This window comes from Corythoichthys intestinalis, chromosome 6, assembly GCF_030265065.1.
Source record: "Corythoichthys intestinalis isolate RoL2023-P3 chromosome 6, ASM3026506v1, whole genome shotgun sequence".
NCBI lineage: Eukaryota > Metazoa > Chordata > Actinopteri > Syngnathiformes > Syngnathidae > Corythoichthys > Corythoichthys intestinalis.
In genome coordinates, this window is record NC_080400.1 from 39,026,147 (window position 1) to 39,052,228 (window position 26,082).

The window sequence follows — 26,082 nt, forward strand, 5'->3', positions numbered from 1 at the left end:
AGATTATCCACGATTCGGCCGTGGAAGATTCAAGAACGATTCACAAACATCCAAATTCCGATTATTGAAATATGCGAAGTAAAGCGGAAGTACACAACACTCAGCGCGCCGCGCGGTCTTCGGGACGGAACGGAGCGAGAGTAGCTAAACATCATGCTTCCCATTACCCGGCCCCTCGGGTAATGCCAATGCTCAACTTACGGCTCTAGCTCAACTCATGCAACGAGATAAAAAAAAAAACCACAACAACATACCTGACTGCTGCCGAAAAGCTGCTGCAAAGTACATCCATATGTTACGGTGGATATCATTTATATCGGACTAGATGCATTATGGATTTGGCAGTGTTAGCAGCACATCTACAAAAAGCTAGATGCGGACGTTATAAACGGCCGCCATCTTAAAGCAGTACACTTCCCTGCAAGGCTGTTGTAGCGAACCTTCCTAGCAAACCTAATTAACTTTTTATCTAAAATACTCCTAAATCGGTAAAATATTGACTTGAATCTATCTTTAAAATAGTTTTAAAACTTTCACATGTCGAAAGTAGACAAAAGGGAAATTATGGAATAACGGGAGCAATTTTAACAAATTTAACGGTTGATTCACAACATTAAATTAATTGAATGTAGTTTAAAGCTGCTGATACAGAATGGGGACTGGAGTTTTTTATTTGATGTTATTTTTGTATATTTGTTTACTGCTATATGTTACCTTGATACTGAAATAGTAGTGTGGTTTAGCCTGAGAGTATTTTTGAACAATTTTGGAACTAATGTACATAAAAAGAAAAAAAAGAAAAAAAAAGGAGGGGGGTGCATCAATAATCGTTTTATAATCAAATCGGAGCCTCTGAATTGAATCGGAATCGAATCGTTAGGTGCCCAAAGATTCCCAGCTCTAGTTTTAACCATCTAAACCAGGGGTCCCCAACTGCTGGGCTGCAGACCAGTACAGGTCCGTGGCGCATTTGCTACCATGCCGCTCAGAAATAATAAATAATTTATTAATGACAGCATTCTGGCCGAATTAACTTTGGCCTGTGCCCCTTAACACACAAATATCCCTGTCTACTCCAGATATAATACTACAACTGAATAGAATGTCGTCATAGAAACAGTGCTAGCAGTACATCTTGTTTTTTATATCTATGTGCATTTGTCCTCGATAATAACGTATGACAAAGGGCGGGCGCATCACAATCGTTCCCGGAAATAATTAGCCCCCACACTAGCGAAGATGACTGAAAAAAAGACGTCTTTGGACAGATTTTGTTTACGGGGAAAAGGGCACCTGACGAGCCAGAAGATGAGACTACAACCTCGAAGAAAACAAAATCTTCTTTTAACAGACAATACCAAGAATCCTATCTTAAATATGGGTTTGTTGCAACAGGTGACTGTCAGGTGCCAATTCCTCTCAGCATAATATGTGGCCCACGAACTGCGAAGGAGTGAATTCATGACCCGTTTGTGAATAAACCTAGTGATTCGAGCATGTCTGTGCAACAGGAGGATCAGCTTGTAGAGATCACAAATGACGGCGACCTCAAACGTACATTTGAGACAACAACTCTACCAAGGTTCTGGATTAAAGTCATTCCGGAATATCCTGACATCGCTACGAGAGCACTGAAACCCTTGCAACAATTTCCAACATTTGTGAAGTGGGCTTCTCTGCAATGATGGCAACCAAGACAGTTACGGAGCAGACTGGACCCAAGGAACACACTACGGTGTCTCACCGTCTCCATCACACCTAGATGGGACCATTTCATCTCAATGAAAAAAGCTCAGGCCTCCCACTGATTCAGCGGGTGAGTTATACTTTCCCTGCACTTAACATTTGTTTTTAGCCCTGCTGTGTTATTTTATATTTGCTGTATTTTTCTGCCACACATTGCCGGTCATTGCCGTGATGCAAAAAAAGTTGGAGACCCCTGATCTAAACCAGAACACAATTCTGAAGGAGAAGAAGGTGTGTTTCTTAATATTTCTCTCAGTCTGCAGTGGAATGGTAATTTATCCTTTAAGAAATTACCAATACACATTAATCTATTATACCATAGCACTCTTGATAAACTACACTCATATTTATCAAACAATATAGTAAATTTAGTCGGAGTTTAGACTAAAAGCCATTTCATGGTTTATAATTTGATTGTTGTGTACTACACATTGATGAATTGGTCACGCGTCACCTGTTTCAAACTGTGAATTTCCATCTTTACTATAATGCATAAAATGAGGAAAACATGTTAACAATGGATGACGCTACATACATACATACATATATAATATACACTTTTTTTTTTTTTTTTTAAATAAAAGCACAAACGTCAATTTGAAATCGTGAGGAAATTAAGACCTAACATTAAATTCAATGGCTTCTCAAGACACTATCAAGATTATTAAATTGAAGTCTTAAGACGTTTTAAGACTCCGCGAGAACCATGGGGATGACAATTTACATACGACTACATCTAAATTATGCTGCCACAATAATCCAAGAACCACCCATATTCATTCGGTTTCGATGACCTCTTCATTTGGCCAGATAGTTTATTACGTCACAACATGCCATTTAGAGCCAGAGGATGATGTACACACAGTACAGTACATTATAATTTGTGTCCGGGAGAGAACCATGAGCCATTCTTTGTTCAGGCAGGAGAAACTTGAGAAAGATAAAATAAAAGCGGTCCAACAGAACATGGATGCCCAGCAGGTCTTTGAAGTAACATGTTTGTGTTCTTCAGCTATTTTTACAACATGCCAGAGGCAGTGAGTCCCCTGACCCTGTAAAGACACACAAATGTGCTTTTCATTGGTTATACTTAGAAAAACAGAGTTGTTGTTGTCAAGAAGCTACAGAAACGCACAGTTGACTGTTGCTGCCAAAGTAGCACCTGATCGTTAGAAAAATAAAACTTGAAAGAAAATAAACGTGAAACTTCGAGATAATGAATCGAAAATGGCAAAAATATTGGAAAAAACTGGGTGTTCACTTTTAGGTAACAGGGTCCTCGGTAGTCGGTACACGACAGAACTTGTTTCTAGGCATGTGCCGGTTACTGGTTTCAAGGTATACCGTGGTATGAAAACGTTACTGTTTCAAAACCACCAAAATTTACCATCATACCGTAATTACGGTATTGGCTATTTTGAGGTCCCAAAAATGTAGCGAGAAATATGTGGCTTTAAACGGCAGCGCTTACCTCTCCCCTTCCAGTTGTTAGTCTGTCCTGTATGTCAGTGACACCCCCCACAAAAATAGACCAAGTAATAGAATTTTTTTTTAACCAAGATACCTCAAAATAACACATTTTACAGCTGTAATTGCAATACCGTGTTACCGCATAACCGTGGTATTTTTGCTTAATGTTATGAAACCGTCAAAATCTAATACCGGCACATGCCTACTTGGTTCCTACAAAGACGATCCAACATGAATTTGTAACTACTATGTCCCAGTCATGTTTACGGTATCTGCAAATACGGAGTCCCAATGAGATTCCTCAGCAAATATATCAATATATGGCGGAAAACACAGACAAGACTGAAAAAGCAGTTTCTGATCTTGCACTCCTTTTTAAAATAAACTGCTGTATTTTAAGACAAAGCAAATGTTGTGCTTGATAGAACAATATATCTATATGCTGCCATAGCAGATTCATGGTGCATAAAGCCCCCGAACTATTTTTCATTTGTCCGTTTTACCCTGAAAACCCCCGTTTACAGCCGTCGCGCAACCAATTTTGTTTGAACCCAGTCATAAAACGAAGGTAAATAATTATATATATTATTCAAAATGTCTGTCGTTTTTAGCTTAGAATCATTAACTGATGTCTCATATTTCGTTTAAAAAAAAAAAAACGACTGAAAAATTAGTCACTTGTATATTTTAAACTTTTAAACAAATTATGTCACAATGAAAAAAATGGCGTCTGTAAAAAAGTCACGGATAGCTACCTCATGACTTTCGCTTAATTGTATTTTTTTTTTTTTTTACTGTCGCATTTTCTGATATGTTAGATCATAAATAATCGAGCCAAAGACAAATTGAGGGGGAAAAAATTGTTTAAAAAAAAAAGTTTAAAAGGGTAAATATATGAAAAAGAAAATCTCGACCATTCCTTGATGTCTGCGATTTCTGCATCGCCACCCTTGTTATATTACCATGTTTTACCCATAAAATCCCCAAAAAATCCAGCTGTGGCCATTTACAGCTGTGTCTTGACACTCAGTGATACATGCTACATGGAGTTTTTGGATGGAAACAAGGCAATTACGGGATAATATTTCGTTAAAATCATGGTGTCTTTAATTATGCTCTCTCATGCTCTCACCTCCAGTTAGGGTTTAGGAGTTAATTTTTTTTATTTTTTATTTTTTTATTTTTTTTTTATAAATGCCCTCCTGTTAAATTTGTTTCTTCCCCCAGAAAATTTAGATTTTAAGCTTTCCAATGATGTATCACACATGCATATCGGACAATTTTGGAAGTTTGCCAAATTGGGGGTCTCAGAGCGGAACTTCAAGTCACCCGAGTGTTTTCCGCCATATATATTAGTTTTGATTACCAAATTACCAGTGAATGAACAAATGTATTTTCATATAAAGGTGCACGTGATTATAAAATGCATTAATGCATCAATCTATTGCATTTTTCATTTGGCCTTTAACTTTACTGGCCTTCACTGTAACTTTTATTTATCGATTAATTATTTGTTTTATTGTTGTATTTATGAGTTTGATGAATGATTAATGCTCATTTTGATCACTTTACTGGAACAGTATAATACAGTTATGCTTCAAAGTCATTAAGCACAAACAGAATTCATACATCAAGTGCACCGATTATAAGGCGCACTGTCAGTTTTGGGGGAAAATTAAGGATTTGAGGTGGACCATATAGTCTGAAAAATACGATATAACCCCCCCATTACATTTCTGTAAATAAATACAGCAACACTACATTATTGCAACATCCTTGCAATCAGTGTTTAACAGGCACTTTGTATTGGAAAATTTAGGTAGCAACCCGTTTTTCCCTTTATTAATTATTGGCACCATTGTTTTAAAACAACATATCGGTTATCGGCAAGAGCATATCAGTGATATATTGGGATGCACAATGACCATATGACCATAGCAATAAAAATATCATGGTTTCTGTTACATTCAATCATTTATCATCATCACATCAAATTTTTAAGAATTGACCTGCAGACATACAGTAGCATATGATGGGAACACCACAGATGCTTGAAGACAGTGACACCAATTTCCTGAAGGCTCAGAAACTGAAAAAAGAGGGGCTTGGCTGGGGGAAGGGGATAGTCTTGGAAGCTCCTTCTGAATAGAACAGAGCTAGGAAAGCTTAGCATTCCAAAAGAGCGGCCATACCAACAGGCACCACCCACAACACTAATCCAAAAAAATAGAAACACTGTTTGGAATGTTCAGCTCCTTGTCATGTAATGTACAAGTGGCCACATTCCATAATGACATTGCAAGACAGAAACCAGAGATTTATGTTTTTGATTCATCTCAACCAGCAGAGAAAAGTAAGAATGTTAGGGTTGCTGTCGTGATCCCATTGTTAATTTCTAAAAAGTATAGCTGCTGTTGGTATTAGTACTATTAGGTACATGATAACTATCGGTGCGATAATAGGAATTATGACATCATCCCAATAAATACAATAACATTATTAATAGGCCCGATAATATACAGTATAATTATTCTGGCACGGTGTCGTTGGATTGGGATGTGTGCATTCGTATCCACTCCTGTTTTGCCAGTCCAACGTATCAGTGACTGTGTGTGTTGGTGTTGGTTGGTGGGAGAAGAAGACGGAGTTGTGCCACAAATCAAGTGCTCGCTTCTGTGACGTAACGCTCAAACGACGGCAATGTGCTAAAAACAAAAAAGCATGGCGTCGGCAGTGTGTTTTTTTTTTTTTTTTAAATTGTCAGTGGAAAACGCTTTACTCGTAATTTGTAACAAATGCAAAAAAATTGGAGGTCCATGAGGGAAAAAACTGTCGAGCTACAACACATCTTAATAAGCCACTTAAAAGATCACATTCGCTTCGATGGTGTTTTAAAAGAGTACGGGGACGCGCGAGCTGCGAATGAATCTGCTGATTTAATTCCAAAGCCAGCTAAGAAAGCCGGGGTTGTACCATTTAATGAGGCCTTTGAAAAGTTTTACAAAGATGACCGAGGACTATAGCGATCACAGAAATGATGGCGCTACCAACCCTTTTCCCTTGTCGAAGATATAGGATTCAGGCGGCTACTTCGTCATTTGGAGCCCAGGTTCGTCATTCCAAGCCGAATATTTACCGGCAAAGTATGATGAGAGATTACCACACGCTACCATACTTCGATCAGCAACCATGCACGGCACATAAGTTACACCACGGACATATGGACATGTAATGTTAGTCCTGTCAGCATGCTTGGTATGACGGCGCAGTGGCTGGACAAGGATTTCGTACTGTGCAGAGAAGAAACCTCATGTTTTATCGAAAATGGGTTCACTCATAAGACAAGCCATTAATCCTTTTTGTTCGACCATATTTTTGATGAGGAATGAGTGATGACCTTACTATATAATGTTTGCATTTACAGTGTTAGTTATAAGTTGGTAAGTTATTGAGAGGCATTTTGGTTACTGATAGGCTTGCTGTCTTATAATTGCCAGGTTAAGAACGTTGTTTCATGGACCAAGACCACAACAGTATCCTCACCTCTAGCACCAAATGTTTTTATCTGATGACAAGGCACAATACCTGTTGGGTTTATGTTTTAGTTCAGTGCTCATCGTTCAGGGAACACCTCTTCAATGGCATTGACTAATCGATTGTGATTGACTCAAATTATATTTGACAAAATAAATATTGGCACTTTATTTGAAGTCTAGACTGTTCTTGTCTTTGTTTTGTTCATTATAATAACGTCATGTCATCCTAAAAAAATGGTTTGGTCAAAGCCAAATCTATGTTGAGTCCACCACTCGTTCTTTTTTTTTTTTAACCTCCAGGTGTTCAAAAAGTCAGGTGAACATACATTAAAAAATTATGTATTTATTACCGGTTATCAATATCGGCTCTGAGGAGCAGGAAGTTATCGATATCGGTACCAGTTTTTAAAAAATGGATATCATGCACCCCTAATTAGTACTAAAATTCTAAATTTTGACGCAAATATTTTCCCTATTACTGCAAGAAAAATATCAGTTATTTGAACTCCTTCAAAACACTTGATCAGTAAAGACAGCTATCTCTGGCCAAAATTAAATCAACATTATACACACTATTCCTTCTCAAAAGGTGTTACAATTTAAGCCAAAAAAACAACTAATTTTACTGGACCGGTGGTCTGTTCCCTCCCCCCCTCAAGAGTTTCCCCGTTTGAAAAAGATACACGCTTAATGTGTGTGTGTGGGGGGGGGTTGCGTGTGTGTGTGTGTGGGGGGGGCCTTTAAAGTACATTATTTATGAAAACAGCGATCAATTGTAGCCAAAATGTATGTAAACAAAACAACTCGTGCTCTCTACAACCTTGGAAAATATCAGAACGAGATTCATAAACGAAGATAAAATGGATTAGAATAGAATTTTACAAGGCATTTTTGTTCAAAGGTGTTGCTTCACAAGTGTAATATGTTACCTTAGCTTCCTGTGACACAAACAAATCCCTAACCAAAGATCACATAGCCAAACAATAGCATGGCAAACTGAACTTCTTTTAATGGAAATATGGAAATATTGACAAAACCATTTAAGACCCAGCACTATTTGAGTCGCGAATTAAAAGGTGTTGGCCACTTACAGTTCATCTCGTTGCCGCTGTGAAAGCACCATGGTGACAGGACGGTGTGGGCGGGGCAAGGAGGGAACACTTGGTTGGAGTGGTGCAGCTGCCGCGCTCTCCTCAGTCAGGAGATGAGCTGTGCGGATCCGAGCAACGCGTGCAAGTTTGGTCCCTGTACTCCTATGGTGTCAGTTTGTGTAGTCCCGATAAAGCTGAAGATAAAGTGGGGACCACAGGAATTGGGCCCCCTGGGGCAAGAGAGGTGGAAAGCCTGCAGACCAGTCAACAGCCGTGTCTGCACTGCATCTGAAAGAGAGAAGTGGAGGTCTGCATTAGGTATGCATGGCAGATAACTGAGGGGAGAGCTGGAAATATTTAAAGGTCAAAGAAGTGCTGCATCAATTCCAGCAACAGTTTAAATGCAGATAAAATACACAGAATCTGCTTATTCAAGTAAAGGTCCAATGCAGCACTTGCTTTAAGCAATTGCTTCCTACCATAGGGCTACAAGCCACTGGGTGTGGACGGCTGCACTGTAATTGACTGTAAAAAATTCACCGGACAAACCCTTGGTTACGTCACACATAGGCTTAGCCGGTATCCATTTGCTCACCAGACCACTCTTGAGTTACAATACTACTTAGCAGTCTCTTATTATTATTTTGACTAATCCTCCTCATAGTCCTCCTGATGATTAGAGACTCAGACGATCAGTGTACTTTGTGCTTGGCTCTTGGAAAACAATGTTTTGCCATTCGAGCTATCCAGTATCATAGTCAGAAGCTAGTTTTGAAACCTGAAGAATCACCGACAGTAGGCCTGGGCAATATGACTAATTGTTGTCACTATAAAAGAAATTATTTTCAGTCGCGATCGATACATCTTTTTTCTTTCAAATTTGAAGTTTGATTTTTGCTCCTGAGTTAAAGTTGACAAAACCAGATGCTGCTTTAGCAATTTTTCATGTCAGAAGAAAGATGCATATTGACAAACTACTACGAAGCATCTCACAAATATGAGGAACATTGCACAAATTTTACAGTTAACAAAATGCAGAACATTGCTCATGAGGTACTTAAAATGCACAATAGGGCTGCAGCTAACAATTGTTTTTCTTATAATCGATTAATCAGACAATTACTTAAATGATTCATTGGATAAATGTCACCTTCTTTCAATTAACTTCACAATTTAACTTGAAGTTGTTTCAGGCACGTTGTAAATAACAACGAAGTCAAATTGGATGACTATTTCCTTCAAAAATAATATTTTATCACAGCTCCTTAACTGTACTGTCATTTACAGCTGTACTGTTTAAGTACATTTAACTTGTGAAAGTTTTTAATAAGGTTCCGAGTATAACACAAAAATAATTTCTCAGTACACAAATCAGACTAAAGTCCTGTTCATTCAAATAAAAAAACGTGATGCTGATTGCCCACAAGAAAAAAAAAAAAAAAAGACAAAGCGCAAATTGTGTCAATGACTCATTTATTTCCTTTAAACAAACTAAACAACAAAATCGATTTAGAAGGAGGCAGACTGTAATGAATCACTTTTCTTGATCAAATAGTTGTTAAATACAATCCAAATCAATTTCAAAGCACACTCTCTTGGATGAGATGAGATTGTGTTGAAAGGAAACTAAACTGTTATATGAATGGGTTTATGTGTGTGGTTTCTTCATAAAAAAAGAAACAAGACAACTTTACTATCTAAAATTAACTTAAGTGCTATGCTTCTTCAAAACAATACAAACAGACATTTGACACTGATTAGCATAATCGCTACGTGGCGTTCAGTACAAAATAGTAACGTCTCATCAACAAAGAATACTAACAATACAATTGACTTATTTACTCACCGCTGATGGAGGCACAGTGGATCTAACAACACAAAAGACAATCTAACTCTCAACACTTTGTAATATTATTTATTCAGCAACCCAACAGCAGCAGCAGGTACAGCAGTGAACTCTCTCGCCTAATAAATGCAGCCTCACAATTACACAAAAACAAAGACCCAAACGGGACAGCTCATAGCTGTCAGCAAAAATCGATTAACAAGTTGGCAACTAATTTATGAATCGATTTTAATTGATTTAATCAATTAGTTGTTGCAGCTTTAATGCACAACATTGCACAAAATCTGAGGTAGACATGCAATCCCAAAGAAATAAGCATGATTAGACAAACTCATTTTAATTTACACTCAGCAACATGTTAAAACCTTTTGTGCATGAAGTCTTAAGGTGTCTGACAATGTCAACAAAATAGAAAAAAGAAGATGTTGAGTTTGAAAAATGTTGCAAATAAACAAGACAGCCATTGCTTTATAAGGTTGCAAGCCATAAAAATAAAACAGTCCATAGTATCAGGCTGTTAATGCTGTTCTGTGACAGGTTATGATATTCCCTCCTATACTGAACACCCTCTCAGAGCTAGCATTCACGTCGCATCAGCGCCCCTCTTTTCTCAGGTGTTTTTTATATGACGATAATTATCATTATGGTTTTATCGCCCAGGGTTAACTGACAGACGTTATCACGACTAAGCCTGTCACAATATGCAATAATTCTACTTATCGCGCGATAAATAAAAATGAAGGCAGTAATTTTTCCGCTGCGATTTATCACCTCGCGTGCACGTGCGTGCGCGCGTGCGGCAGACGTGCTGTTAAATGTTTGGATTCCTCGTTACCAACTGCGCAAAATGCATCTTCGTTCCAGGTCCGGCAAAAACTAGCGCCGGAGCCAATCGTTCCCATTATATCCTATTGTTCAACGTATACCGGCCGCGTCAGTGCTCTGGAGTTACTGTGGACCATCACCATCTACGGCGCGCCGGTGTTGTTGACGTGTGGGCGCTCCCGTCAGGAGTGACATTTCACGCGGGGCGGCTATTTTTCGGCACAACGCCGGATATATACAACGAAGTCCGCCAAAACATTGTTACCGATTTGGCTGCTACGAACAACCTCGCTTTGACGACGAAGAGCTGAATGAAATTAAGAGCGGTGTGCTTCAAACTCGTCCTGTTTATGAAAGTCGATTGTCATATGCTGGTGTTGTGTAGTAATGAGCAGACGTGACTTCAGTGGCGCTTGCTAACTTTTTTAATGCGCCCACACACTAGATATCATGAAATGGCAAACTAGATGTGCTATCCCATGCCATTGGCTACGTGAGCCCAGAGTGATTATGGGACACGTAGTCCATATACTACATCGATGAATTCTAAACTGTCATGACTGAATGGAAGTTAAGAAGGCCAAATCAATCCATACCAGTGACTATAGATAATGTTGCAAATATTGTTAATTCAATACGTGACACAGATGGACTCGGACGACAAATAGGATGTCTTGCTCATGTAGTAAACCTAGCTGCTAAGAGAGCTGTAGCAATCCACAGTGTGCCCTGCCTCACTTTACAAACAGTAATGATTGTTCTCAGCACTTTTATACAATTTTTTTTCAGATCAGTAAGAAGTAAGCACATAAATATTATACACTAAAATGCATTTTTATATGATGGCAATTTAATTTTTGCTCGTTAGCAAAACAACAACAACAACAAAAAAATATATATGTATATACCGTAATTTCCCAAATATAACGCGCACTTTTTTTCCCCAAAATCAACTGGTAAACTCATGGTGCGCATTATAAACGGGTACATGGATGGAGACAGAAATATATATGTATTACATATATATATAAACCGATTTTTTTTCATTGACACGGCCACGTTGTGTTGAAGAAACGTATGCGGCGACCCGTTGTCGACCATTACGGTACGTGACGTCACCGTTTTGTTTCGGTAATACTTCACTCTAATTGGCCGAATGATTTCGTCTGTGTTAAATTCTGCTTTTTTCACTCTTCATAAAGCACAGAATTTAGTTTCTTGAACTCATTTGAGTCGACGTTTATTGCAGCTCCGCAATTCGGACCTTAACAAATGTAAGGACACACACTTCCTGTGTCCGTCAACTATATCGGTCCCTCGGGAAACTCAAACCCAAATAACAATAGTTCCTTTGGTTACTGTCGTGTTGACAGCTATGAGCTCTCACGGATTTCCGACTTACGTTCTAACATTCATTTTACCGTATCAATCCATGGAAGAAACATTTATTCATCATGAGGAAACGAGCAAGTTATACAGCAGCCTTTATAAGAAAAGTCACATCTGTTTTGTTTTCTCCTAGATTCTGGTAAGTTGGAGAAGTTGTCAAATCATATTATTACCGTAAATATTGTCAGTTCACGTTAATGTTTTGAACTACCAATGTGCTATGCTTGTGCTGTGTTTCACCAGTCAGTAAAATGACATCTCTGTATCTGTACACAAGCTCTGTTTTCTTGTATTCTTCTATTTATTGGTGCTAAAATTAGGGTGCACGTTATAAACGGGTACAATAATTTTCCCTAGATTTTACAAGTAAATTTGGGGTGCGCATTATACACGGGTGCGCCTTATATTCGGGAAATTACGGTAAATATAATTTTTATTTTTTTTACAGAGCATTAAATGTATTGAATCGGATCGAAAATCGTGTCCCCCGTATCAAAAATCGTACCGAACCGTGACTTAACTGTATTGTTGCATCCCTATGGAACACCACTGCAGAAGCTATGACGGGAAAAGTTTTCATTTGCCTAAATGCTTACGTTATTAAGTGCAATTTTATTTTATTTATTTTTTAAGCACATTTCATTTATTCTGTGTTTCTGTGCGGTACCAATATTGTTGTTTTTTACTTAAGAGGCATGGTCTATTGTTTTTAGTTGTGATTTCTTAAAAAGTACTTTTGAATTTAAGAGTAAATATTTATCGCGTTTAAATGGGTGTACTTGATCTATTAATATATAGTGTATTCTCACTATGTTATTGTAAATTGGTTAAAAAAAATTGGGGGGGGGGGGGGGGGGCGCAATAATATCGCATATCGCAATAATTTATGAGATTATCGCACACTAAAATTTGTCATCGCGACAGGCCTAATCACGACTGGTTGGTAGAACCAAAGCTTCTGTTAGCCAACGACAAGCCACATGGATACAGACAGTGATACCCATCACTCACTCACATCTCTCCCTGGCAAACTCCAAGTGAACCTCAAGAGCAATATGTCCTGTCTGACTTGTATGCAGTGTAACACATGACAACTTCTAGTCACAAAATATCGGCAAATGGTAATAGATCTCCCTCTGGTTTGTCAAACCCGAAATACTTCTGGGTTCTGGACATAAATTGGACCCCCATCTTGCTATAATTGCCACTAAAACGAGAGACACCATGTGGAACTAAGTTGTGTTTTGTTTGCCATAGAAGTGGGCTGTATAGAATTGAATTGGGCACAATATGTTAGTAACCCTCGTTTTACACCGCAAGGATTATAGCACAAATCTATTGCAAATTACACATCTTGAAATGTAAACAAATATTGGCCAGTAGCATTTAACCTCTGAAGTAAAACGTAACTTGAGTTAAAAACTAAATGTTGATAACGAACTTTAGTTTTTATATTCTAGCCTTTAACAACAAGAAACATCACAACAAAAACAAGAATGTCAAAGAAAGCTGCAGCCAGTGACGTTTCTAGCCACCATCCCCCTCTAGGAACAGACAATGGGCAAAGAGCCTCCCTCTCATAGACTTTAATGCAATATAGATGATGTATTCTGACATGAACATGCCAATGTTTAATCAGTGACAATTTCCGATAATATATTTATGATATTTTATTTGTGGCAATCAATGTAAAAAATTGGGTAAAGATTAGGGAGGGGTGCCTATGTCTACAACATAAATATATGCAATTGAATCAGATGTGACACAAATGTTGGCGGCCGTGTGGCGTGTTGTCTTCAGTAGGCAGCGAAAATTCAATGAGTAGTAGTTTACACACAGTATCTGCTTCAGGGATAAAAATTGTTAAATCTTACTTGCTGTGATGAGATGAATTGAAAAATAAGACAAGTGCTGTTTAGCTTTTCAAAATATTTAAATTTGATTACAAAGATACATTGTATACAGTATGTATGTTTATATATATAAACAGTATGTATATATAAATCGCAGACATCAAGGAGGTCAAGATTTTTGTTTATCATATATTTACCCTTTTAAGCTTTTTTTTTTCTCAATTTTTCTTTGTTTGGATCGATTATCAACTAATATATCAGAGAAAATGCGACAGTAACAAAAAAAAAATACAATTAAGCGATAATTATGAGGTAGATATCTGACCTTTTTACAGACACCATTTTTTTCCATTGTGACGTAATTTTTTAAAAAGTTTAAAATATGCGAGTGAATAATTTTTTAGTCTTTTTTTTAAACGAAATATTAGACATCAGTTAATGATTCTAAGCTAAAAATGACAGATATCTTGAATAATAAAAATAATTCATTACCTTCCATTTTATGACTGGGTTGAAACAAAAGCAGTTGCACGACGTCTGTAAACGGGGATTTCTAGGGTAAAACGGACAAATTAAAAATAGTTCGGGGGCTTAGTGCGCCATGAATCTGTTATGGCAGCATATAGATATATTGTTCTATCAAACACAACAGTTCTTTTGGCTTAAAATAAAGCAGTTTCTTTTAAAGAGGAGTGCAAGAGCAGAAACTGCTTTTTCAGTCTTGTCTGTGTTTTCCGATATATACATGATCAGTTTTACAAGTTGCTACATTTGACACAAGATGGATGCATTTTGTCCACTTCCAAAACATCAGGATATGTGCAACGCATTGAAAACAGCATATTACATCCAAGATCTTGACTACTGCTGCTTTTATGAAGCAAAACAAAAGTTTACATGTTCCAAAAAAAAAAAAAAAAAATCCTGCATTAGGACTACCGTGCATGCACATATTGCGATGGCGATGTTCAAACGATATATTGTGCAGGCCTACTTTTGACCTAATTTTTCTTTTTTTAGTGACCAAAGTTTAGTAAAGTCTCTGTACTTTTATCCAGGAGGCATTTTGCTTGTAGACCAGTGCTTTAGGGAAAAAAATACCTTCCAAGTTGTGCCAGCTGCAAATATATTTCCATGGATGTATGTAGAATTCACCCACATTTGTAGAAAGACAAAGCTAACCTTGCAGGTTGTCAACGGTAGAGAAGGGAAAAAAAATAAAAAGGTCAGGGCGGAGGAGGCCCAAATAGTGGCTGCTCACTTGTCAAATTCCAAAACGCCACCGTGTCATTATCACACCTCCATGGGATCTGCCTAACTGAGTGATGAATGGGGAAATCTCAATGAGCTGACAGCACATCTTTTACTGATGAGAAGGTCAATATATTGTCAGTTGAAGGATATTCATGCAAGGTATATTATACAATAGGGATGTCCCGATCCCACATTTCTGCACCCGAGTCCGAGTCACCTGATTGAGAATTTGCCAATACAGAGTCCCGATCCGATACCGAAAAAACTTAAAAGTTCCAAACATGTTACAGTACTTCCTCTTCCGCGAGTGAGTGTTACAGAGTAGAAAACATACTTTTGTTTCTTTTGTTTCTTTTGGCCAAGCCACTGTATTTCAGAATTATTCTGTTACTTTTTTGCCCTTAATTTTTGTTGTGTTTTCCAAAATTTAAAAAACGATCCTTTTCACCCGATTCCTATCATTTGAAAAATGTTGCGATCGGCCCGATTTCCGAGCACGTAATCGGATCGGGAACATCCCTATTATCCAGTATACAGTGCAGTGGCGTTATAGACATGAGACTATTTACACACTCTTGGAAAAATACCAAACTAGCCAACGGAAGGCAAACTATGAGCCACGATAAGCCTCTTAGTCTACTGGGACCACAATGACTAAATCTCCATCTGACCAGTAAACAAGCATATAAACAAGGCTAATTTCCTTCATCTAGAGATCCTGACACAATCATTCCATCTCTCAGTTATTAGTCATTTCCATTTGAATGAGAGCAATTTAATAAAGTGTCAAAAGGATTTTAATTTTGAAATGGGTTCTCGTAGGATCATGAAGGAGCAGTGAAGAAGAGTACCAGTCCTTCTAAAAAAAATAACATATTAGGATGAAGTTCATTATTTTCTGTAATGTACTGATAAACATTAGACTTTCATATACTGTATTTTAGAGTCAATACTAGACATGTGCCGGTTACCGGTTTCACGGTTTACCGTGGTGTGAAAACGTCGCGGTTTCAAAACCACTAAAATTTTCCGTCATACCTTAGTACGGTATTCGCTATTTTTCATGTGCCAAAATGCAGCCGAAGTGGCTTGGTGCGGCAGCGCTCACCCCTTCCCGTTTGTTGCCGTGAGTGTCAGTGATGCTATTCTGCTAAAACAGCCAGCAAACCCAAAAACAAATCCTCCAAACACAAGGCGTACTTTTCTTCAACTTATTGAGCTCTCAAATCGTGGTGAAATATACAAATGAATACATCTAAAACGTTGTACAATTGTATTTTTCCAAGTGTGATTAGGTTCAACAGGATATCAGTAGCACCATTAAAAAGTTCGCCAAAAACAAAACGCACATTTTCCTTTCAAATTCAATATACAAACTAATTAAAACTTACAAAGACGAATGTTAGCCTAGGCTAAGCTGGGGGACCAGCTTCATCGAGGTTTTATGTCTCACAGCCGCTGAGTGAGAGACAAGCTTGAATGAAGGGGGGAAAGAAAAAGAATCGCGTCAAAGATCGCTAATTGAGAAAGGAAGTCTCACTCCTCACTTTATTTATTTATTTATATGAAACCTTTCCTCAACAATATTTACATTTGAACTAATTTATAAAACTAACTTATACATTTTTAACTAACTTATTAACTTATGAATTCTTTGTTCTTTTTAACACAAAGGCATGGCATCATGTAGACTAGAGTTGACAAAGTGGCTGAAAATGGCGAAACTTCACTTGAGCTTCCCCCCTCAAAAAAAGTCATACAGTATATATTTTTAATTTTATTTAGAAGTCTTTTTACTCTTTATAGCAAATATTTTCTTACTCTAATATTGAGCAACTTGAGCTGTGGCTGTGGGTATAGTCTAGGTTCTATTTATTTTAATTTTATATAAAATATGTTATTTTTTGTTTATTTATTTTCACATTATATTCATGTTCCAATTTGCAAATATGTTTTGAAAAAAAATCCTGTTCAATGGAATTTTTTTTTTTTTTTTTTTTTTTAAACCCATACATCTCAAAATTTTGGAGCTATAATTGCAATACCGTGATACCGTGAAACCACGGTATTTTTGCTCACGGTTATCGTACCGTGAAAATATCATACCGGCACATGCCTAGTCATTACACACAACTTGTTGTGTACAAACAACTAGTTCAAGTCTTTTGTTGTTTTAATATTGATGATTTTGGCAAAAAAGGCAAGCAAAAGCAAAAACCCCTAGCTCAAAAAATTAGCATATTTCATCCGACCAATACAAAAAAGGATTTTTTAATACAAAAAAAGTCAACCTTCAATTATTTACATCAACTATACACTCAATACTTGGTTGGCAGAAATGACTGCTTCAATGCGGCGTGGCATGGAGGCAATAAGCCTGTGGCACTGCTGAGGTGTTACGGAGGCCCAGGATGCTTCGATAGCGGCCTTAAGCTCATCCACAGTGTTGGGTCTGGTGTCTCTCAACTTCCTCTTCACAATATTCCACAGATTCTCTATGGGGTTCAGGTCAGGAGAGTTGGCAGGCCAATTGTGCACAGTAATGCCATGATCAGTAAACCATTTACCATTGGTTTTGGCACTGTGAGCAGGTGCCAGGTCGTGCTAAAAAATGAAATCTTCATCTCCATAAAGTTTTTTAGCAGATAGAAGCGTGAAGTGCTCCAAAATCTTCTGATAACTAGCTGCATCGACCCTGCCCTTGATAAAACACAGTAGACCAACACCAGCATCTGACATTGCACCCCAGACCATCACTGACTGTGGGTACTTGACACTGGACTTCAGGCATTTTGGGATTTCCTTCTCCACAGTCTTCCAAACTCTGGCACCTTGATTTCCGAATGACATGCAAAATTTGCTTTCATCTGAAAAAAGTACTTTGGACCACTGAGCAACAGTCCAGTGCTGCTTCTCTGTAGCCCAGGTCAGGCGCTTCTGCTGCTGTTTCAGGTTCAAAAGTGGCTTGACCTGGGGAATGAGGAACCTGTAGCCCATTTCCAGCACACGCCTGTGCACGGTGGCTCTGGATGTTTCTACTCCAGACTCAGTGCACTGTTTCTGCAGGTCCCCCAAGGTCTGGAATCGGCCCTTCTCCACAATCTTTCTCAGGGTGCGGTCACCTCTTCTGGTTGTGCAGCGTTTCCTGCCACACTTTTTCCTTCCCACAGACTTCCCACTGAGGTGCCTTGATACAGCACTCTGGGAACAGCCTATTCGCTCAGAAATTTCTTTCTGTATCTTAACCTCTTGCTTGAGGGTGTCAATGATGGCTTTCTGGACACCAGTCAGGTCGGCAGTCTTGCCCATGATTGTGGTTTTGAGGAATGAACCAGGCTGGGAGTTTTTAAAAGCCTAAGGAATCTTTCGCAGGGGTTTTGAGTTAACTCGTTGATTCAGATGATTAGGTTAGTAGCTTCTTTAGAGTACCTTTTCATGATATGGTGATTTTTTGGGATAGGGATTTTTGATTTTTCTTGACTTTTTTGCCAAAATCATCAATATTAAAACCATAAAAAGCTTGAACTACTTCCGTTGAGTGTGATGATTCTAAAATATATGGAAGTAATGTTTATCAGTACATTACAGAAAATAATTAACTTTATCACAATATGCTATTTTTTTGAGAAGGACCAGTATTTAGAAATCTGCAATATCCATACATTTCTTCAATTAAAAGCGACGAACCACAAGTCAGTAGACTTTATTTCAGTGGTTGGCAGGCTGTTCTATTGATGTTATAAAGTTACAAATATAGACTGTGTTCACTTATCAATTAGCATTACTGACACTTGAACATGTGGACCTGCTCCACAGAGAGCCACTGACGTAGCTGACAGTTCACTATTGAGCAGTGATGTCAGCATCTGACACCAGTCCAAATGACAGCTTACCTCCCATAGAGTGTTGATTACAGCATGCCTGGGCTTTCTGGATGTTTTCCAACAAATCTGATTTGATTCAGGGTCACAACCACAGCACAGACTTTATTGTGGCAAAATGAAATGGTCAGAAACAACCCAACAAACAATGTGAAACTTTTAAATAAAATATGAACAATTTAAAAATGGAACCAAAAATTTCAGCACAAATACACATGCATGCTGTCTTATAAAACTTAAGCAATTATGGAGACTTGAGGTCATGTATACATCAGGGTTTTTTAAAACCAAGGACCCTGCCTTAATACGTCAGGAAGAAATAATTACGTCCACACCAGCACGTTCGTAGGAAAAAAAAAAAAAAAATGTAACATTGGTCTCATATGTGACGTAGGGACAAAGTTTGTTGCAGTCAAGGACGTTTCCAGTTAAATCTTTGGCTATCAGCGTCAAAATGATGGCGTCGCAAACGCAGAATTCGCACATCTTCATTCTCGGCGCAGTTTTCAAGAACCCTCATTTAAATGTGTGTGTGGATGATGGGTCAAACCGCAGAAAAAGTTCTTTTTGCCAAATACCCTGCTACGTGTAGAGACATGGTCTGAGGCTCAGTACAGGAGAATCTTTTGTGACGCCATTGTTTACATTACTCACGTTGCATCATGGTTGCGTTTGGCGAGGACCACTGTATTTTACATATAGTTTAATTTTTTTTTTTTCATCTTTGTAGGAGGATTTAGCGAGGCACATGGTTCACTCTTGCCGTGTGATTGATTGTTTGGGGGCCTGACAATTCCCCCTCCGCCCCAAATTTCCATCGAAAGGGACTGTGAAGACCAAAAAGATGCAGGCGATCAGGAAATCTGTCATATTGGCAGACCCGTATGTCTCTCAGAGTGTTTCGTAAGACTTACACTTAATTTATAGATTCAATTGTTTAGTGACCACATATTAAGTATACATCATATTTAATATGACAACATACTGTAAATGTTCCATGAATCTATTTTAATTCGGAAATAGGTGGCAGCCACAATATCAAATGGAGTCCAGTGTACTCCACATAGGGTTAGTAATGCAGTACTAAATCTATTAAGCATTATACGTAAAATAAAGCAGTGATCCCCAACCACCGGGCCGGGGACCGGTACCAGTCCGTGGCGCATTTGATACCTGGCCGCAGAGAAATAATAAATCATTTGTTAATGAAATGTGCCAGTCTACTCTATTGACTAATCCAAGTACAGGTTTGTGTAAGACACCATCTCTTGGTTGGCCGCCATTACTGGGGTGTTTGCACACCTATCGCAGCCCAGCGTCAGTAAATGTAAACAGTAACATTAGCTGCTATTGGCTGTGTGCTGCGGGCGATGTCGTCTTTAGACAGCTTTTTTACGGGGAAAAAGCCACCTGCTGAGCCATAGGAGGAGCCTACAACCAAACCCATTCTGAATAATATGTAGCTAAAAGCTAGCAAATGAGGCAACAAAAGCGGATTCACTGAAAGTATCATACCTTGTGGTGAACCGTATTGCTAAAGCCAAGAAACCTTTCATGATTGGAGAACTTATTATGCCAGCACCTTAGGATATTTGCAGTCAAGTTTTAGGAGAGGCCGCTGTTTAACCCTTTAACACCGAACGTGTCGGCAGCGACGCGTTTACGTATGTCGTCTTTGAAGCTTCGTCACACTGTAATTACGTCGCCCACGCGCCGCTGGTTGGTCTCATTTGAAAGTACGGAAGTTGATGTCCACACCAGTTTTTATTTGAAGTCAATCGACCAAGAAAAACGGGAGATAATGCCATTTGAATTTTATAGTTTTATTGCACTCAAATATGCATTAAAACGCTGCATGTACCATGTATCTATCTCCATATTTCCATCATTTCTTGTCCTTTTTCAAAACTGAAAGCAGCACAAAAGACTATATATCCCAAGATCCGTTGTGATGTCAAGACGGACGAACCGAATGTGAACACTTTTAATAAATTGCCGAGCTAGGCGCCAACTAAGGAAAAGGAGGCATGAACACCGGTTGGATTGCGCGAGCGACTTTGAAACGTGCAGAATGAATCGAAAACTAATTTTAGCGCAAGCTAATACATTTTTTCATCAACTCAAGGAATAGGATGAGCTGTATTTGTCGTTGTTTTCCTCTGATTAGTCGGCGTCTCGGAGAGTAGAAGTGACAGCAGGGCTCAAACGGCAGAAGAGTAGGCCGTGTGACGTTGTATGTGACGCAGCTCAGTGACCTGTTCGAAAACCAACTTTATTGAGTGCACAAAAAAAAAAAAAAAAAACTATCGGGTCAAAAATTGAATTGAACTGAACTACTTGTAAATAGTTTTGAAAATACAATTTCAATGTTATATTTTTTTTTTCTTCTTCACTATGAATCTTTTTAATTTTTATATAGATGTGCGTTCGAGAAGCTTGATTGCATGTACGTATACTTTAGATAAGGTGATGGGTATAATACCTAACTTCACAAAGAGATATCCTCCAAACCCTTTTTGTGTTGGATAATATAATTTTTTTTCCTCACTATTTTGCACAGTATATAACCTGTATTGACCATAGTATGTGTAAAGGCCAAAAACACCTATGACCATACCCGCTGTTTGTGTTGAATAGTCAAACATAAAACTATTCAATCTTATTTTTTTTCTATTGAATGTTTAGCCTAACAAGTTGAATAAATATTATCAAGCTTCAAAACGGTTGTTCGAGCATGTTTGGTTGTCAATGGGACACCAACATTACAAATTTTGAAAAAATATTTTGGATTTTTTTTGTCTTTTTTGGTCCAAAATGTGGATTATAATTGGTCAGTGAAGAAAACAACAGTTTGGACATGAAGTTCAAGGTGTCCTGAAAAAAGGGACCCAACTTGGCCATTGTGAACAATTTTTTCTTTGAAATATAAAGGCAACATCAAATGCATGCAAATTCGGCCAAAATAGGCTTAGGTGTTAAAGGGTTAAAAAAGGTTGCTTCAGCGGATGGTGATTTACATTTTCCTTGAACTTAAGGTTCGTTTTTAGCCCCGCCGTGTTATCTCATATTTAGTGTAATGTTCTGCCTCAGATTGGCAGTCCATGGAAAAAAATAGACCCATATTGGACCGATCCTTAGCGCAAAAAGGTTGAGGAACACCGTTACAAAGCACTTTGAGCAACATTTAATGTAAGCAAAAACAGTATTATCATGGGTAGGCTACTATGACAAAAGTACGCTAATCTGACAGAACACCAGACACGCTAATAAAAACCTGGATTCCTGCCAATACAGGACAAGGTTTGTGAGGCTGATGTTGTCAATTCTAGTAACTTTAGAAAAGATTATTATTAAAAAGGAAAAAAATTGCTTACAATCCACTTTCAGCATGTTCACGGCTTTGTGTTGCAGAAGAAATAGGCCCAAATTTCCTTGAAACAAAATAATTGTAGAGCTTTGAATTGAACTACATTGAGTTTGACTCCAGTACACAATTTAAGCCCCCTCCAGTCAGGCTTTTAAGTATTTGTAAAGGTATATCGGATATTTCGCCCGCTAACTGTTCGTAAAGTCTTCACTGCTTTCCAGCATGTTTGTGACTTCATGCAAAGACAACCACCGGCGCTTTTGCCAAAAATATGTAAAAAAAAATTATAATCCTATAGTGGTCGAATTGTTCATTATCATTATTTTGGCCAAAATCGTGCAGGTGTAATACAACCATTTTGATTTCAGAAGCAGAATTAACAAGAGATTTTTGTGTTACATGCATGCACTGTTACTTAATCTAGTAACAAACTTCATACTATCCAGCATGTGTCATCACAGCCAACTCATTCACTGCCATTGACAGTGATTGACGTCTACTTCATTTTAACTGGAAGAAGTGGCAGGATAGTCACTGCCAACGCTCCTCATCATAGTGGGCTCAACATCCACATTTAGCTGATGCCTTTATACCTTGATGACCGTTAAGGTTAAGATGATACTTGAAATATTGCCTGTCGAGTTGGTAAAAGATCGACACCGACATCTGCGCACGTTGTTGTACATTAAACTACGCATATTTGTATTGAGAGCATTAAAAAAATACTATAATTTCAAATAAATCAGCTGAATTGGCTGGCCTCAAAAGGTGAGAATGGAGTGATTGGGGGGGGTGGGTGCTGCAGTTGAGGTGCGTCCATAAATTTGCTTGTTCTTCCTGCTATTGATTTAGTTGTCTTTGTGAAGACACAAGGACTATCCTAGAAATGGCGCAGAGTGCTCAAGAGGGTGTCATTTAATTTCCTGATTCAGGCTTCTCTTTCGGATGAACAAGAAAACATCCTCTGTCACTTTAAGAAGAAGCAGCCGACCACCAAGTCACAACTGAACTGAGCCACACCCGATGTAGTACATATTTGTTGCTTTACATCACAATCCTTAAAACTTGGCATTGGACAAACACCACCGAGTTAACCTTGTAGAAATCTCTGCACGACCTAGCAGAGAACTACAGTAAACTCTTTGTTACCTTTCAAAAGCAACCATCTAAAAAATCTGGAATCTGGACTGCCTTCATTTCCTAGCAGTGACACAAAGTCAGGACACTCTTGAGAAAGTAACAGTGGCATCCACTGTGATGCCCCTAAACACACAGTAACATGTCACTAAAAAAAGTTCAAAACACAAGAGTTCCCCAACAACTTAATTTTCACTCCCAAATATCTTCTAGCTGCACATGCCAACGAGCTGATGCATTATGCAAGTTACAGCTTCACTTATCTAATTTCACTAATGTTGCATACATAAGCAGTACAGATAAGTGATGGATGATTAGATATGCAAGTATGGCTTACAAATGAATTACTATACTTTTTCTATGATCATGTCTTGAAGCAAAATACAGTGAACATCTTGGTTGCCAGCAGCAGAGATGCAGTTGATTTAACTACTGTGGTACCTTGATTTAAGGGTGCCAAATCTAGTTTTGAGTTACAAGCCATCAATTGGTCAAGCTTTATATGGAGTTCCGAGGGAACTGTAGATAGACTGCAACATGGGTCAAATGACAAAAATAAGGGATGGATTTCTTGCCATTTACTGGATTGGGCAAACTGTCAAACACACAAATAGAAAACTAATTTGTTGAGCTCCAACCCAAATGACATCACTCACATCATGCTTCAGCTTCATTCCTTGAAGAAAGCCAGTCTTATCCCTCACACCCTTTTTTGTTGTATTTTACACTATTTAGTATTAACACATGTAGCATAGAAATTGTCGTGTTTTTTGTGTGGTTGTTTTGCTTTTAGGATTGGCTGGGTTTAATAAATCATTTCAGTTCATTTTGGTAAAGGCAAATAAATTCAATATCAATATATTCTTATAGCTTGGTCTCGAGAATCAGTACTGCAGTAGAATTTAAAACACAATCTGACAGACACATTCTAAGCAAAGTACCTCCAAAATCTCACCTTCAAAGTTCATAGAGACAAATACTTGTTTGAATAGGCATTTTCCAATGGAATCACTGTTCTCAAATGACTGTAAAAACTAGGAGCTGGAACCTTTTGGTACCTCACGATACGATTAGCGATACAAAGCTCAAGATAACGATCTGACAATATGGCAATACAATGATTATCGATACATTGGTCAGGGAATCATTCTAGGATACAAACAACTAAAAAACAGAAAAACAAGCTTCTGCTGTGAATTGGAATGAGTTTATCACTAGTAGACGTTCAATCCGTTTGAAGTGGGAGGGATGGCAGCGAATGAACGAATACGTCTATGGCCGTCAGTGGCAGCCAATGCCAGGCAATGAGGTCATTTTGGGCCATTTAAAGTCATTTACCTGTTGATTTTCAGTTACTTCCTGTCGATTTTGGAGTATTTTATGGGTCACTTCCTGTTTATTTTGAGTTACAGAACAGGAAATGACCTGGGAATCACCCAAATAAATAGGCAATGACTCAAACCCAAAAGAAAATAACCTGTTAATGCCCTAAAATGAAGAGCAAGTAACCTGTAAACGCCCTGAAAATCAGACAGAATGACTGTGAATGCTCTGGTTTCGAATGAACGAACGTTCCCAGTCTAAATGGATTGGGCTTTGAGCACCGTCAATGGCAGCCTTAGGGGCAGTTTACATGGCGACTCTGCGACACAAAGACGCAATGACTGAGGAGCGGACTCGCCTCGCATGCATATGGCGTCAGCGAAGACTGAAAGTGAAGACGAAAAATTCTAAATCCTGCCTCCAAAGTGGAAGAATCCGGTTGTGGGGGTTTCCTCAGCATGCATATCAAAGGCTCTTGCGGCACGACACCGTACGTCAGCACTCGTACACGTCACATTGGGCGTGCGCAGTGGTGCTACTAAACATTAAAAACAGCAAATATGGCGGAATGTTGGCTTTAATTTACTGTTTTAATAATATTTTTTAATTAAATATGTTGAACGTTTCAATTTTTTTGCCTTTTTGAACAAAAGAAAAATGACATTGCTTTGAGTGGGCGGGCATATTTTTTTCCAGGCTGAGGGAGCTTGGTGGGGTCAAAGTGCATCATTCTCTGTCGCCCTGTAAATCTGCACTGCCCCCTAGGGTCTGGCATGAATACTACATCGTTTTCATGCGGAATTGCGACATTGTCCAAATTCTCGGAGAGTCACCATGTAAACGGCACCTTAGAGTTAACGGAGACACTATTATGGTGGAAGATTTTGGTAGCAACTTGAGATATCGTTTTAAAAAGGTGTCAATGTTTATTAAAAAAAAAAAAAAGAAAAAAAAAAAAAAAAGGAACCAACAATTCTTGGCAAGAGCATATCGATAACCTTTTGGGATACAAAGTACAGTGGCGCCACCAGGGGGTGGCCGTGGCCACCCCTATAAATTGGTTGGCCACCCCACTGGCCACCTCGCTTGCCAGTATTATCGTTAGATTGTTGTAGCATCAGTTATGCATTTCATCCCAAATGAATGCATTTATTTTGTTTTGTTAAATGAAGGGCTGTCAAATTTATCGCGTTAATGGGTGGTAATTATTTTTTGGAAATTATTCACGTGAAAATATTTATCGCAACTAACGCATTCGCGGTACGACTCATTCACGCACTGCCGCAAACAGCCTACAATAGCGCCGTTTTACTTATATACAGAGATAAGAGGCTGTGTCAAGTAGAGCTGGGAATCTTTGGGCA

The 26,082-nt window shown here is 38.4% G+C and overlaps 1 protein-coding gene across 1 annotated transcript in view; it reads right to left on the reverse strand.

Annotated features, from left to right (window-relative positions):
• The window catches only part of pafah1b1a (platelet-activating factor acetylhydrolase 1b, regulatory subunit 1a), a 70,027-nt gene that overhangs the window by 40,679 nt on the left and 3,266 nt on the right, over positions 1-26,082 (reverse strand). Inside the window, exon 2 of the mRNA XM_057838216.1 lies at positions 7,844-8,131. Within this exon, the coding sequence (XP_057694199.1) occupies positions 7,844-7,875 (32 nt within the window). The 5' untranslated portion in view covers positions 7,876-8,131. The remainder of the gene's footprint in view (positions 1-7,843; positions 8,132-26,082) is intronic.